Here is a 16,806-nt window from a genome sequence, read left to right as displayed (position 1 = left end):
GGCTATTCAAAGATCATTCCTAAATCCCCCCAATTAATCTTACAGTTAGAACTGCTACCCATGGCCTGAAATTCTGATTTGTCAAAGACAGCTAGGAAAGCAGACACATATCAAATATTACTGCACAAACAATCTCAGGGACCATTCAAAATTCTAACTGGTCACAGGATGGAATTAAGGCCTCTGGCCCCTGTGGATCTGAGTTTTCTCATGGGAAGCACAAAGGGGCAAGGTTGGCTGTGTTTGGTGTGATTGTGTATAAATACACGTATTTGTTGAGAATCTGTACATTTATTTGGGGGACAGGGTAGAAGGGACTGAACCTAGGGGCACTCAACCACTGAGCCACATCCCCAGCCCTTTTTATTTTTTGAGACAGGGACTTGCTGAGTTGCTGAGGCTGGCTTTGAACTCACGATCCACCTGCCTCACACTCTGGAACTGCTGGGATCACAGGCGTGGGCCATGGTGCCCCGCTAACTTAGTACATTTTAACAACCAAAGAAAACTTGCCATGGTGTTTGTCACCAGGTATAGCTGATAACCAATCTTCCTCTCAACTCCTCTGAAAGTCAAACATCTGTTCTCAACATCCAAAGACAGAGAAGCCAACGTCTGCCCACCACGTCAGCCCTCTTACACCAGCAGGAGACAGACATTCCAAGACTGTGGACCAAGAGAAGCAACACCAGCAAAAGCCACAGCTAGCCCAGGCTCAGGCACCCCAGTACAAAAATCCAGAACCCAAAATGCTCCAGAACGTGAGACTGTTGAGCATCAGCATGACACCCCACGAGCAAGACCCCACTCTGGGCCAGGGGCTGCGCCGTGGCCAAACAGGAGCTCCCCAAGTACTACACAGCTTCGCTTTGGGGCTGTGTGCAGGTGTGTAGGGATAGGATGAACTGTGATCTCCTTCCCCCAGGAGATCTTGCGGTGTGTATTCACATGTCCCCAAACTGAAAAAGCCTAAAATATGAAACTCCCTGGCCCCAAGCATTCTGGATGAGACCTGTGCAAAGGAGAAGCCTTACAAGTGCCTTGCAGGTTCACAGCTCCCTCACCCACCGCCCAGGCAGTGACCCGGGAGGAACACGGAAGCACAGCGGGAATGTGGCTTCAGGGTCAGGTTCTTTACGCAGGGGAGCAGGGACAGGACATGGCAGAGGCAAGGCAGCTCTGCTACCACCAACAGCACTTGTGGGGGCACAGCAAGCTCCTGGGGTCAGGAGCTGTGACTTCTCTTCTGACCACTTTAACAGAACCAAACCAACACCACCATAAGAGGTCCTAGCCTCCTCTCTAATTGCCCCCTTAGTGACAATCCATAGGCAAAAGATGCCAGTTTATAAAGGGTCACCTGTGATTTCCCAGCCGCGGAGGCTCTGGAAAATAGGAGGAAGTAAACAGGAGGACACGATAGACACTGAAGGTAGACACAAACAGAAGAGTGCCCACTCCCAGGGTAACTCAAGGCCTGTGCCACTTGGTTCAACCCAGGATGAGAGTTCTTCCTTTCCACTGCTCTGTGTTGAAGCCCAAATGCTCAACTCTAATGATCTAGAAATCAGTTTTCTGAGAAAAAGTGGCTTGTTATTTTTAAACGCTGAATATGAAGAGAAGACCTGTAACACTGAAAAAGTTCTTCTTGTCCAGAGCCGTTCCTGATGGGGCTGCTAGCAAAGACCCACTCCCAAACTCCAGCTCCCAGTCCTCAGCGGGTGGTCCACACTGTGCTACCCTCCATGGGTATGTCCAGCCTTCCTGACCAGAACAGCTTGGTCTGCCGGTTCAAGTCCCATGCAGCACGGGGCACTCGGCAACGTGCACCTGTGAAGGCGTATACAGTGTTCAGAGACCTGCTGTGGTGTGGGAATGTTTCCAGATCAGGGCTGAGGTGAGCACACAGCACACCCCCTACCCCACTAGTTCTGAGCTCTTCAGAAGGTGAGACTCCAGTCTCTTCAAACCTTTTTATTTTTTGGTCCAGGGATTGAACTCCGGGGGCACTTGACCACTGTGCCACATCCCCAGCCCTATTTTGTAGTTTATTTAGAGACAGGGTCTCACTGAGTTGCTTAGGGCCTCACTAAATTGCTGAGGCTGGCTTTGAACTCCTGATCCTCCTGTCTCAGCCTCCCAAGCCGTTGGGATTACAGGTGTGCGCCACTGACCCAGCTTCTCTTCAAACTTTTTATATTGATAAAATTGTAAGACGTCATTTTCACAGAAAGACCATGATAAATATACCACCTTTCCAGATGGAGCTACTTAGACCATCTCACTTTACCCAGGAACTTCCTCTGCAGATTAACCAAGGGCAGACCCATGAAATCCTAAAACTAAGTCTAAGAGGCAGTCATGGACCCCACTGAGGGCTTGAGATGGACATGGGGAGCATCCAAACACATCCTCTTAGGGACAGGTGCCAGGCATAGCTACCTGGACTAAAGCTCAGAGAAGCACCCCACGGTGGCCCCTGTTCCCACCACAGAAAGCAGGATACAAGGAGGAAATGTGCATTTTTAAAATGGACTTTAATGCTAACAGTTTTTATTTTTTTTCTCAAAAGGGCACAGTATCACACAACTGTAACCCTGGCCATTCAGCAGACTGGAGCAGGAGAATGGCAAGTCAGAAGCCAGCCTGGGAAACTTAGTGAAAATCCTTCTCAGAAAGACAAGGAAAACAAAGCTGGAAAAACAGGAAGGCTTTCTGATTTAAGCCAGGAGGGAAGAAGTGAGAACAAGGTCTGACACCTACGAGACAGTGAGTTCGACTGTCCGCGATCTCAGGACAAACAGCACACAAGGTCAGACTCCCAAAACTCAGGGGTCTGCAGCAGGCAGTCCCTCTCTCAGTCATCAGCCTGAGACAGGAGGCAGGACACGGCCAGCACAGCCTCACTCAGGTGAGAGACACAGCCACCCTCTCAGACTGTGGTCTAGGCAGAAAAACAAACAAACAAAATCTCCATAAAAACCTATGCTAACAGCAGTTCAGCAGAGGGGTGTGCACATCCAGGTCATGCTGAGATGCCTGTGGTCCAGGCTGCTGTCCCCAAGAGACTGCTCCCCAAAAGGCCCCTCCTGACTCGCATGTGGTGCCACCCTTCCCCCATTAACAAGAAAAACTTACAATGCTCAGGAGTTCGCAAATCCATGCATGTTAGGAAAACACACAGAAACAGAACCAGACACATGAAAGTCTCCTCAAGCTTTTCAGAAATATTCGTTTCCACAAAGCCCCAAGAACCAGTATTTCAAATCATCAGCATTTTGCATGTAAAATTTGCATGTAACCCTGGGCAGGGGTTGTGGCTCAGCGGTAGAGTGTTCGCCTACCACATGCGAGAACCTGGGTTCAATCCTCAGTACCACATACAAATAAATAAATAAAATAATGGTATTGTGTCCAGCTATAACTATTGAAAAAAAAAACAACACCTGGGGCTGGGGTTATGGATCAGCAGTCAGAACGCTGGGTTTGATCCTCAGCACCAAATAAAAATAAACAAAGTAAAGGTATTATGTTCAACTACTTCTAAAAAAATAAATGTTTAAAAAAAAAAAAATCTGCATGTAGCCCTAAGGGCACTTCAAATGCCCAGCACTGTGAGTGAGCTGCATTCCACGGGGAGTCTCCCTCCTTGACAAAGCCATGGTCACCAGAACATGCATCTAAATTATTTTGTTCTTTTTATTATGTTTTGTTTTAAATACAAATTTCCTCATAGATTAAAATACGACAAACATGGCTGGAATTTATTATGCAATGTTAAGAGACCCACATGGAACTATTCTCCAAATCCAATGTTTCCTGTCCATTGAGAAACCCTGTCTTGCATGAACAGGGAGACTCACTAGGTACCACCCATGACCAAAGACCCTGAGCCCTCTGAAGAAGGAAACATCCAGGATATGGTTTGTAGATTATTATCTTTTAAATTATGACATGTTTACATACCTCCATCTTTCAACTGACAGCAGGCACCCTCTCCCCTACCCACTCACTAAACTGGGATTAGGGTTCAACAGCACTCTTGTTAACAGACATTCACTCAGCAAGCCAAAGCCTCAAAGGAATTCTATAGCCATTCCTGGTTATTTGATGAATTTAAAAATCACAAGCATACATTTCTTCTCTTTTTTATTTTATTTTTTTCAGCATAGGGGATTGAAACCAGGAGTGCTCGACCACTGAGACACAACTCCATTCCTTTCTAATTTTTGAAACAAGGTCTCACTAAGTTGCTGAGGCTGAACTTGAACTTACAACTGTCCTGCTTCAGCCTCCCAAGTCACTGGCATCACAGATGTGGCCGCTGTGCTCAGCTACTTTCATCTGTTCTATGTAGCAGCCGACTAGAGACATGTTTAGAAGAAAAGACTGTCAGGTTAAACAGTTTGAGCACTTTACAGTTGCTGTATTTCAGCACAAGTAGGGAGGAAAGCAGAAGACTGCCAAAGCAAAGAATGGGAAGATTTCCAAGCCCAGTTTCAGATATCCAAGGTGAACCGCACAGACCCAAAGGAAACAGGCCTCAGGCATCCCATCGAGACACAGGAGTTTCCAAGCCAGTAATAGCCGAAGGCCTGACTTCCCAGGACCGCTGTTGCTTCAGCCCTGCACTCTAGACCTGCACCTGCACCAGCCTGGGCACCAGCTAACTCCCACCCCCCATCAACCAGCACCTGCAGACGTGGCACAGACACCTCACTGACAGGCTGAAGTGATTTACCTGCCAGCCCTTGTCCGCAGTCCTGTAGTATGGATAATTCTTAGTGATGTGTGTATAAATTCCATTTAGGGTGAGTTGTTTATCAGGAGCCATTGTAATCGCCTGTACAATTAATTGTGCATAGGAGTAAGGTGGCTTTGAATCATCCTGTATTAAAAAAAAAAAAAAAAAAGAGTATTAAAATAAGCATAACTTTTTTAAAACTAAAATTCAGGATTCTCTTTTGTAAGTGTTCCTTTGACAATTTTCAGTTTTTGATATTAAAAAGTAATAAAATTTGAAAAACATGTAGGAAAGAAATACAAAAGTACAGAGTGGTATGAAAAGATTAAAATCTCTCTCTCACAGACACACACTCTCTCTTTCCAAGTGGCAAAAACAAAGAAAAACCAGTAAAACACGGCAAAGCTGATCAAGCTCAGTGAAATGTGACCTGAACCTTCGCCCTGTGGCAAAGAGCAAGCCAGTGGGAGTGGGAGGAGCAGATCTAAGGGGAGCCCCAGGCGCCCATCCCAACAGGAAGTGCCAAGCTCTCAGGGAAGAACTGCCCAGCACACGTCAGCCAGTTGCACAGGACGTGAGTATGAAGGACCCAGAGGCAGGTTTCCAACTCCAGGTCTGAGGCAGCTCAGGCAGATACTGCATCCATGGTCCTGGGTCTCTCAGGGCCCTGGTGGCCCTTATCACTGTGACAACTCAAAATTCCACTTGCGGCCAGGCGCGGTGGCACACACCTGCAATCCCAGCAGCTCAGGGAGGCTGAAACAGGAGGATCACAAATTCAAAGCCAGCCTCAGCAAAAAGCGAGGCGCTAAAACAACTCAGTGAGACCCTGTCTCTAAATAAAATACAACACAGGGCTGAGGATGTGGCTCAGTGGTTGTGTGCCTGAGTTCAATGCCCAGTGCCAAAATCATATCCACTTGCAACAGCACAAGTTGAAGGGAAAGTTCCCAGGCTTTGTCTGAACTTCTGGAAAACGTACACACCAGCACAGTGAACAGCAAAGCAGGCAAATAAAAAACCAGTTTGTAGGGGCTGGGGTTGTGGCTCAGTGGTAGAGCTCTTGCCTTGCATGCATGAGGCACTGGGGTCGATTCTCAGCACCACATAAAAATAAATAAATAAAATAAAGATATTGTGTCCATCTATAACTAAATATATATATATAGATAGATAGATAGATAGATAGATATGGGCTGGGATTGTGGCTCAGCAGTAGAGCGCTCGCCTAGCATGGGTGGGACCCAGGTTCGATCCTCAGCACCACATAAAAATAAAGGCATGTGTTGTGTCCATCTACACCAAAAAATAAATATTTAAAAAAATATATATATATATATATTAAAAAAAAAAAAACAGTTTGCAAAAGAATACATTCAAGATGACAGTACTCATACCAAGTTTATAGCTGACACTGTTTCAGGATAAACCTAAACCAGGACTTGGTGTCTCAGAAGGGGCAGGCTGCATCCTGGAGCTGGTAGTGGGCACCAGGGTTCTTGCTGCCCTTCTCCAAACAGAAAAACCACCCAAAACCCCAGCATCCAAAAGCCCCCATGTCTTACTTGTGCTGGCTAACATCGCCTGAGCACTCAGGCCTCGCCAGGCTCTGCCTGACCTCCTACGGGAGCACACTGGAGAGGGCCAGGTGCAGTGAGGACCCTTAGCTGAGAAGTGGCTCAGTTGGAGTCCTCGCAGCACTGGGTGTGGACACAAGGCAAAACCTGTCACTGCTTATGCTGCCGTGTTTCCTTGACAGCTTCTTAGACACATTTGTCAACATTTTTATTGAAAATGCTGTTCACAACACACACGTTGGCTAAACAGATTTTGTAGGGTGAGCACCAGTATAGCCACGTGAGGTGGAAAAGCCTGGACTCAGCTGGCTTCCTTGGCACCCCACTTCTGCTGTGGCTGGCAGAGTTCCGAACCAGAGAAGGCTGTTGTGTGCACTTTGTACACAGCTGTGGTTCACTCACGCCCAGGGCTGTGCCACGTCCCTCCACACAAACACAGCACATGGTACAGATGCGTACGTGAAGCATCACCATGCAGTCTGTACTGTATTCTTCACCTAGCTCTACATCAAAAGCACGTCCCCATTGATAAATATTTCACATGCCTCTGACTGGGCCACCAGATCTTAGTCACTGTTCCCCTAGGGCATTCATTGTGGTTTCAATTTTCTGTTTTATACCAACTTCTGTCTCTTTCCTTTAGACAAATCTTTGAAGGATAAAAACACGCAGGGTCACAGTGTGGTCATCAACTGCGTTGTCCACATAGGGACAGATGCACCCTCCCAGGCTGTCTGTGAGCCTGCCTCAGCTAGAATGCCACCCGCCTCTTAAAGCACTGCGCTATGAGCTGTGAGCACCAGGACCTCAGATGCCAATGACAGAGCCTCAGCCAACACTGAGAATCGCTCACAGAATCAGCCCGCATCACTGCACCACGAGCCACGCTCAGGACAGTGGTACACAATGCCCCCCCACCCACCCCACCCCCCGGCCCAGCTGCAAGAAGGGCTACAAGACACTTACCTTTGGACTGTCTCCACCTGAGGCTTCCTTTTCATTTTCTGGCTGTGAGTTGTCAGCCATTAAGTTGAGGTCAGATGGTATCACACGGCCCATTTTGTACCCTGAAGACCCAGCTCCCCGGGGACTAGATGGGCAGGAGTTTGCAGCACTGTGGAAGAGAAAAGATTCCTTTAGCCTACGAAAGAGTACATATGCTATGCTTCAATAAGTGGCTCTAAGCTGGGCACAGTGGTGCACGCCTACAATCCCAGTGGCTTGGGAGGCTAGCACTAAGCAACTCAGTGAGACCCTGTCTGTGAATAAAATACAAAATAGGTCTGGGGATGTGGCTCAGTGGTTGAGTGCCCTTGATTTGAATCCCCAGTACCCAATAAATAAATAAATAAATAAACAAACAAACAAATAAATAAATAGCTGGCTCTGAGGTCAGGGAAAGAAAAACACAAAAACTTTTGAGAATTGAGAGAAACCTCTGTATCAGAATCAACAATTCTTTGTGCAACTTGGATCACTCAAGAAGCAACATGGATATTCTGTGTTGTCATCCTGTGAAGCTCTAAGACAAATTCTCTGGGGGCAGTGGCCCAGTCTTCACCAGTGAAGAAACTGAGGCTCTTCTAGAACTTACCAAGAACCCAAATGACACATGGTGGGTCTAGGGACACAGAGTACATGGTGAATTAAAGTAGGGCACAACAGATAACACTGTTAAGGGCAGGGCCACAGCCCAGCTAGTCCAGAATATGGGCTGACCAGCAAAAGCACATGGCACTTTCCCCACAAGGTGGGTGGTGGGACCCAAGCCTGGGCTCCATGCTGACCACAGGCTGTGTGCGCTGGGACAGTCGAGAAGCAGCAGTGCCTTTGGGCCATGCTCATTCTGCAGTTACCACTTACATTATGTGAAAAGAATGAGCTGCTGAAATGGCATGATGCCAAGATGGCTCTCCCCAAAACCCTTCAGTTACAGAGGTGTTTGGGGAAAAAGACAAACATTGCAACCATTTAGATTTCTGGGAAAAAATTAACCAAGAAACCTAACACTCACTTTGAGAAACACTGGAAAAGAAGATCCAGAAAAGGCAGAAAAAAGGGAGAAGGAACAGGGAGGGTCTTGTTGCCACACTTTGGTGGCACCTCAAAGTTCTGTGGGTGCCCAGCACATGTGCCTACCCATTAAACATTCTTTACTGAATGTCAGGACTACCCTGTCAGGAAGTCTGACAAGGGAGCAGGAAGAGGAAGCCTGTTCCCCTGGTACGTACACTACAGTGTCAAGACCAGGCCCCTTTAGGAGTGCAGGTGCAGGAGCTGAAGAGCCACCAAGGGCTTAGCTGAGGAAGCGCAAATGTGCAGGATGTGCCAGGACAAGCAAGGGACACAATGACGATGGGAGGGACTGAGAGAGCCGAATCAGGACTGACTTCAGATCCAAGGCTGCCGTCCAGCTTGCCATAACCTGCGGCCTGCGGCCTTCAGAACCACTGTTCCCACCACAGTGCTCAGCAGCAGGCTCGGGGGCTTCGGCCTACCTGCCACACGGTTCCAATTAGTTCATTTGGTCATGAACAGGTCCCACAAGGTGGAAAGAGAAGGCAGTGCCTTCAGGCCACAGTGCTGCCCCTGGACAGTGGCCTGGGCATAAGGGTCTGGCCGCAGCTGTGACTTGCACATCTGCTGATGAGTGGTACTGACTGTCTTCCAGTGCACTCACTGACATCAGTGTGTCTTCTTGAGAAATCCTTTGGTCAACTTTTCAACAGGGTTCTTTATATTATTATGGCTATTAACCTCTTATCAGATATAATTTGCATGTATTTCTCCCATTCTGTAGATCGCCTTTTCTGTTCCCTTCTTTCCTTCCCCTCCTGGGGACTGAACCTAGAGGTGCTTTTAATTTTATTTTGAGACAGGGTCTCTCTAAGCTGCTGAAGCTGGCCTTGGACTTTGATCCTCCTGCCTCAGCCTCCTGAGCTGCCTGGCCCAGTCTCACGCACACGATGCGCTACAACCTAACATGCTCCAAGAGCAGCACAAAGACAGTCCTCAGTCAGTCCCCTCTGCACGCTCTGCATGAAGCTAACAGCATTGCACTAGTCACAGGTTCTGCCTGTGAAAGCCAGCATGGCCGTGCTTAAGAGCGCTATCCTCTGCAGCTGAGGGGGCCCAGTCTCTCAGAACTTCACAATGAACACACCTGGTTACCTCAACATGGCCAAAACCAAAGTACAAGCTTTCAGAATATATGAAACCGTAACAAACTAGGAAACTAAACATTCAGATTAAACCCTGAACTTTACACCAATACCACAAATCCAACTAAAAATTAAAAAAGTTCTATCAACAACTAAAAAATTAAAAAAAAAAAGAATCCATAAGTAAAAATAAGGGACATGTGGGAATTGCATTTTTATAATGCAGAAACTGAAAGCACTGTCCTAAAACTCAACTATTTTAAAAACCCTCAGAATATCCTTCTCTGCTTAAGTCACCTGCAGGGAAGGGAGATGTCATGCTGGGACCCACAAGCACCCACCCACCAGTCCCTGCCCTACCTGATGGTGCCCGTGGGGGAAGGGAGGGGGCTGATGAGGTGGGCCATGGTGTCTGGAATGTTGATGGTCAGGGGCGAGATATGTGGCTGCACAGGCTTCACCGGGGACTCGGGAGCCTCCTGCTTCTCCCTTTTTTCGCTGGACAGGGCTGTGAACGTTATCTTGATGTTTGTGCTCGGAAACCTGAATGTGCACCTGGAAAAGAAAGGTCAATGGTCAGTGCCTGTCTGCTCCCACCAGAGTCCATGAGCATCCCAAAAACACTGCAGGCAAGGACACACACCTCCCCACTTTGAAGCTCACCATGTTTACGCATCTCTTAAGCAAGTGAGGTATTTCTTGAGACACCAGTGGTATCAGCCAAATGGGACAATTAAAAGTGTAGGCCTGAAAAACTTAGTATGCACTGCTCTTTAAAAATAAGTGTGCAGCCAGATGTGGTGGTGCATGCTTGTAATCCCAGCTGCTTGGGAGGCTGAGGCAAGAGGATTGAGAGTTCAAAGCCAGCCTCAGCAATTTACTGAGGCATTAAGCAACTCAGCGAGACCCTGTCTCTAAATAGAATATAAAAAAGCGCTGGAGATGTGGCTTGGTGGTTGAGTGCCCCTGGGTTCAATCCCTAGTACCAAAAAAAAAAAAAAAAAAAAAAAAAAGTGTGCAGGGCTGGGTTACAGCTCAGGGGTAGAGGACTTGCCTAACACATTTGAGGGACTGGATTCAATCCTCCAGGGCCACATAAAAATAAATAAATAAAATAAAGGTATTGGGTCCATCTACAACTAAAAATATTTTTAAAAAGAGTATGCAAGGGCTGGGGATGTGGCTCAAGCGGTAGTGCGCTCACCTGTCATGTGCGCTGCACTGGGTTCAATCATCAGCACCACATATAAATAAAGATGTTATGCCCCCCGAAAACTAAAAAATAAATATTAAAAAATTCTCTCTCTCTCTTTAAAAAAAAAAAGTATGCAAATATGTTTTAGATCTTATAGCAGATTTAAAATAAAAACTTGGATCTGAGGAAACAACTCAATGGTAGAACATTTACCTAGCATGAATAAGGCCCTGGGTTCTATCCCAGCACTGTAAGTAACAATAACAAAACAGCAAAAAATAAATAAATGAATGAAAGAATAAATGAACAAATAAACAAATTAATTAACCAGTGGATATAACAAAAAAACTAAAATAAGCATACAAGTACATACAAGTATATCTGGGTCACTAAGTCATCATTAATTGTGTGATGATTTTATTTAAGAAAGAAAAACCAGCCAAGCATGGTATAGTACATGCCTATAATCCCGTGGCTCACAAGGCTTAGGCAAGTTCAAGGCTAGCCTCAGCAATTTAGCAAGACCTTAAGCAACTTAGTGAGACCCTGTCTCAAATAAAAATACACATACAAAAAAAAAAAAAAAGGGCTGGGGATGTTGCTCAGTGGTTACACGTTCCAGGGTTCAACCCCCAATTTACAGACATCCCCCCATGCCCCCAGCCCAGCCAAAGAAAGACAAACCAACCAGCTGTGGTAGCCACACCTGTAATCCCGGATGCTCAGGAGGCTGAGGGAAGGGAATGCAAGTTCAGGGCCAGCCTGGGAAACTTAGCAAGACCCTACCACAGAACAAAAATGTATAAAGGGCTGAGAGCGGTAAAGTGCTTACCTAGCATTTGCCATGCCCTAGGTGTTGTATCCCCTGGTACCACCAAAAAGAAAGAAAAAAAATCCTATTATTTCTTTACTGAATAAACAAGAGCTAGAGACCTTGAATTGCGGGACAGGCTTGCAACTGAGCCCTCTGCTCCACTCCAATTCAGTTTCCTACCTGTGACAAGTGGTGCAAGCCAGATCCCTCCCAAGAATAAGATTCAAAACAGTCCTACAGACTCTCACAGCCCTTGAGTCTCAGCTCTGAGCCAGTTACACAGCACCCTACTGTACGTCTACAAATGTGGAGCTTGGCTCAGCTTCTGAGTATCCACCCCAGTGTGGAGCCCAGCTTTGCCTACCACTCGTCCTACTGGGTGACTGACCAGAAAGGTCCAGCACCAGAGGTCACAGGTCCCTTCTACTCCCAATGACATCTTCAAGGTGACATCTCTGCTTGGATTAAGAAGGGCAGTACTCGCTTTTCTCCCACCAGGATTCAAAGGTGCCCTCCAGGCTCATGGTGAGGCATAACTTCCATGGAGCACTGCTAAAAGGTGACCAGGACATGAGCTCTGCCCTTCAGACGACTTAATGCTGTCACCACGGGAAGGAGGGGTCTGGCCAGATTTCTGTCTTGTCTCTGTTGTACTCAAGAGTCCCTACTGCTAGGTCATGACAACAGAAAGGTGCTCACCCAATGCCAGCACACACTCCTGTACTCTCCCCCTGCAGAATCAGCCAAATCCATTTCTGTTCCTTAAAAATTACACAATTTGGTATTCTGCTGTGGAAGCCTAAGAGACTGGGTGACCCTCCCTCCTCTCAACTGACCAAGGGGTCTTTTCCCTTTCTTTCCCTTGGGAGGTGCACCAGGACAGAGCAGAACCTGACGAAGCAGCAGCCCCTTCTTGGGCTCCAGGACACCACACTGTCAGATTCCTGCCTTCTAAGGGCTTCTCACTTCTTACTGGACCTTCCTTCTTCATAGGCCCCCAAGTCCAATGCCCAGGCTTACACTGGATTCCACATTCTCTGTGCTCACTTCTGGGGAGCTCATCCAAGGCCTCAGATCTTGAGCTCCATCCACACACAACCAAATGCCTCCAAGCCCCCTTTCCAGCCTCCACATCTCCTCCACCGTCCCAAAGCCTCCACCTACACCAACACTGGGACTGAAACAGGGCTCCCTCAGCCATGAATAGCACCCTCATATGCTCAGGCCACAGAGCAGAAGCCAGCGCGACCCACCAACTAACGCTGTCTGCTCCCACTATAAAACACACCCACCATCTAGGGTGCAATTACACGCAGCTGCTCTGCCAAAGCCCCTGTTAAAACAGAAGAACATGCTCCCTCCTGCCTTCCAGAAGATGCTCCCAAATCATAGTTCAACAAGGACTCTTGTCCGGATGATATAAAAAGCTCTCTGAAGTTGACAAAAGAAAACAAAACCCCAGCTACAACAGAAGCAAAAGACTTCACCAGACACATAAGCTAAGCTAACATAAAAGTGGAAATAAACAGAAAAGGATGTTCAACATCATGAGCCACTGGAGCCAATGCAAACCACGATCCCAGAGCAGCCAGGTTTGATGGCCACACCGTGATCTCCGAGACTAGGGAGGCTGAGCCAGGGGGATCACAAGTTCAAAGACAACCCTGGAAACTTAGTGAGACCCTATCTTAAAATAAAAAACAAAAAGGGCAGCTAGGAACGGTGACACATAACTATAATCCCAGTGGTTCAGGAGGCTGAGACAGGAAGATCACGAGTTCAAAGCCAGCCTCAGCAAAAGTGAGGCACTAAGCAACTCAGTGAGACCCTGTCTTTAAATAAAATACAAAATAAGGCTGGGGATGTGGCTCAGTAAGTGAGTGCCCCTGAGTTCAATCCTCAATCCCCCCCCAAAAAAAAGCACAGGGGTAGAGCAACCCTGGGTTCAATCCTCAATACTACATACAATAATAATATCAACAACAATGATAAGGTAATAAACTCAAGACACCACCATACACCTGTGAGAACAGGTAAAGCTAAGAAGTCTGACAGCACCGCTCATGGATGAAGATGTAGAGAAATACCTCTCCTATGTTGCTGGAGGCACATAAAATGGTACAGCCACTCTGAAAGTGAGTTTAAACATACAGGTATAATAAAACCAGGCAACTGCGCTCTTGGGCATCTACCCTGAAAAGATAACAACATGTTCACACAGAAACCTACAAACACGCATGGCATGTTTGTTCGTAATAACCAAAACATGAAAACCACCCAAATGTCCTTCAACAGGAGAGGAGCTCAGTGAAATTCACGTGGATCTTGAGGGCATTTGCTCAGTGGAAAAAGCCAATTTCCATGTCTCACATGACATACTCAATACGATAAAATCACAGACACAAGCACAAAAGCACAGGCATCAGAGGGTAGGGCATGTGACTCAGAGGGGCAGCACCAGGAAGGCCACTGTGTGGCAGAGCCTACTGTACTGGGATCGCAGAAACAGCTCATATACCTGCGTGTGGGACATGTGACAGGATGACAGACAGAATGGGAGACATATCAAAAAAGAACTCATGCAGCCAGGCATGGTGGCTCACACCTTAATCCTAGTGGCTCGGGAGGCTGAGGTAGGAGGATCCCAAGTTTGAGGTCAGCCTCAGCAACTTAAGAAGGCCCTATGCAGGGCTGGGGTTGTGGTTCAGCGGTAGAGTACTCGCCTAGCATGCGTGAGGCACTGGGTTCAATCCTCAGCACCACATAAAATACAATAAAGATATTGGGGGCTGGGGATATAGATCAGTTGGTAGAGTGCTTGCCTCGCATGCATAAGGCCCTGGGTTCAATCCCCAGCACTACGGAAAAAAAAAGAAAGAAAGAAAGAAAGAAAGCCCTAAGCAACTCAGTGAAACCCTGTCTCTAAATAAAATACAAAGACCCCAGTTCCTTCCCTAGTATCATGGGTGTGGGACAAACAAAAAAAAGACGGGGTGGGGGGGGGGGAGCCTGTGTTCACCTAAACTCACCAGCTGCCACACCTCCACCCAGATCACCTGCTATGAGATTCTCAGGAGGTGAGTTCACCCCCAGTGATGCTGCATAAGGCCAGGCAGGGATGCTGCTGACACCCACAGTGCAGCCACCGGACAGGTCCCACCAGAGAGAGTGATCTGTCTAGCATCCCAGGGCCTGGGCATCCCCAACCAGCGCCTGCCCTGTGCTCAGGCCTTGAGGTCTCTGTGCACCCAGTAACCAGTCTCTCAACCAGTAATGTAAGTACACATGGTAAGGATTCACAGACACAGAGGGCCCAGAGGGAAACCAGCCTCTTCTACCAACCTAGGCAGTACTCCCTCCCCCCAAGTCCCCAGGGGCCACTACTACTCTGGGTCAGCCCTTGTGACTCACCTCGACTCCCCTTGTTCCTCAACTCCTTGACAGCCCAGCACATTCCCTGGCCCTGTCAGCCCTGTTTCTATGGGTGGATAGATAGGTGGGCTGTCCCCCAACAGGATGTAAGCTCCATTAGGGCAAAGTCCTGGCCTAGAAAACTCACTGCCACATATAAAGCAGGCCCTCAGTAGCCATTCATTCAATGAAAACGTGCCCAATATTATATATTAAAACGGTAATTAGAATACCCAAATCAGGGAGCTGGGGTTGTGGCTCAGCTGTAGAGCACTTGCCTAGCACATGCAAGGCCCTGGGTTCGATCCTCAGCACCACATATAAATAAATAAATAAAATAAAGGTATTGTATCCAAGTACAACTAAAAAACAAATTAAAAAAAAAAAGAATATGCAAATGATATGACCAAAACATCAGGAAAGCCACAACTGAGTACCTTAATACTGATTCTTCTTCTCTGTGGTGTTGAAGACTGAACCCAGGGCCTTGAACATGCTAGCCACACTCTGTCCACTGAGTCACATGCCCAGTCTTTTTATTTGATTTTGAAACAGGGTCTCACTAAATTGTCCAGGTTGACGTGAACTGGTGATGCTCCTGCCTTAGCATCCCAAGCTGCTGGGATTACAGGCATGTGCCAGTGTGCCCGGCTGTCACAGCCTCTTAATCCCCAGCAGAAGATTTGAACCATCACCCCCAGGCCTAAAAAAGTGGGAGAGCAAGATCTCACTCATCACTGAATGTTTAGCAAAACAAACTGGATGGCTGTGAGAACAGCAGAGCAGAAGACAGTCTGGGTTTGGTCATCTTTGTCATAGCCATGCTTGATCAGTAAGAGAGAGGGTATCACTAATTTGCTGAGCCTGGCTTCAGCCTCCAAAGTCACTAGGATTACAGAGGAGTGCCACCATCCTCAGCTAAAATTAATAATTTTTAAACGGGGATGTAGTTCAGTGGTAAAGTGCTTTCTAGCATGCCCTAGGCCCTGGGTTCAGTCCCCTGTGTGTGTATGTCTCTCCCCGCCCCCTCTCTCTCTCTCACACACACACACACACACACACACACACACGTACGTACGTCAGTTCTTTTCTCCAGATGGGCAAATGCTGTCTACTGTATTGTTTATTCCTTGTCCATCCTGAAATTTTTTTTTTTTCAGAGTAGAAATTAGAAGTTTATTAAAGGACAGGAGAAAAGACTTCTCCCAGAGGAAGAAGGGGCCCCAAGAGGTGGAATCCTCCATCCTGAAATTTTGCAGAGAGCCACCCTTGACCAGCAGAACACACACTCCTGACCTGTCTACACCGGACAGAGGCCTCTGCAGTGTGCACAGTGACAAGAGGGAAAGGCCAAGCTGCCAGCTCTGTGTGGACAGCCATGGGTCCTCAGGTGGCCTATGTGGTCTACTGCTGCTCACTTTAGCTTTTCCCAACAGGATCTCCCCCTCCATGCTACTCAGCACAATGTTCACAGACCATGGGAGGACATTCTTGTTTGCACTGATGCCCAGTGTTTCCAATTAAGAACAGGAGGACTGACACCGAAGAGTAGCTATCTCCAAAGCACAGGATCCAGGGACACACTATGGGATTTCAAATGAGGGCTGGTGTGGTCAGGCCACCTGCCCACAGAATGTTTGCTCTCCTCTGTGCTGGCCATCACTAGACACTGATGCCCAGCCCTATCCCAAAAGTGACAGCAGTATCTCTGTGTCATAATCTAAGGGTGACCTTCTGGGCTAGGGATATGGCTCAAGCGGTAACGCCATGCGCAAGGCGCTAGGTTCGATCCTCAGCACCACATAAAATTAAAAAAATAAAGATGTTGTGTTCACCGAAAACTAAAAAATAAATATTAAAAAGTTCTATCTTTTTTTAAAAAAAGTGACCTTCTACATTTATAA

General features: G+C 47.3%; 1 protein-coding gene across 2 annotated transcripts in view; it reads right to left on the bottom strand.

Moving 5' to 3' along the window:
- Foxk2 (forkhead box K2) overlaps positions 1 to 16,806 on the bottom strand; it is a 61,447-nt gene that overhangs the window by 11,442 nt on the left and 33,199 nt on the right. For both annotated transcript variants that reach the window (XM_071603179.1, XM_027922200.2), the window contains exons 2-4: positions 9,843 to 10,037; positions 7,288 to 7,435; positions 4,742 to 4,888 (exon numbers count right to left, since the gene is read on the bottom strand). In XM_071603179.1, the coding sequence (XP_071459280.1) occupies positions 4,742 to 4,888; positions 7,288 to 7,435; positions 9,843 to 10,037 (490 nt within the window). The remainder of the gene's footprint in view (positions 1 to 4,741; positions 4,889 to 7,287; positions 7,436 to 9,842; positions 10,038 to 16,806) is intronic.

Source organism: Marmota flaviventris, chromosome 17 (genome assembly GCF_047511675.1).
Source record: "Marmota flaviventris isolate mMarFla1 chromosome 17, mMarFla1.hap1, whole genome shotgun sequence".
Classification (NCBI taxonomy): domain Eukaryota; kingdom Metazoa; phylum Chordata; class Mammalia; order Rodentia; family Sciuridae; genus Marmota; species Marmota flaviventris.
This window is presented reverse-complemented; position numbering and strand designations above follow the sequence as displayed.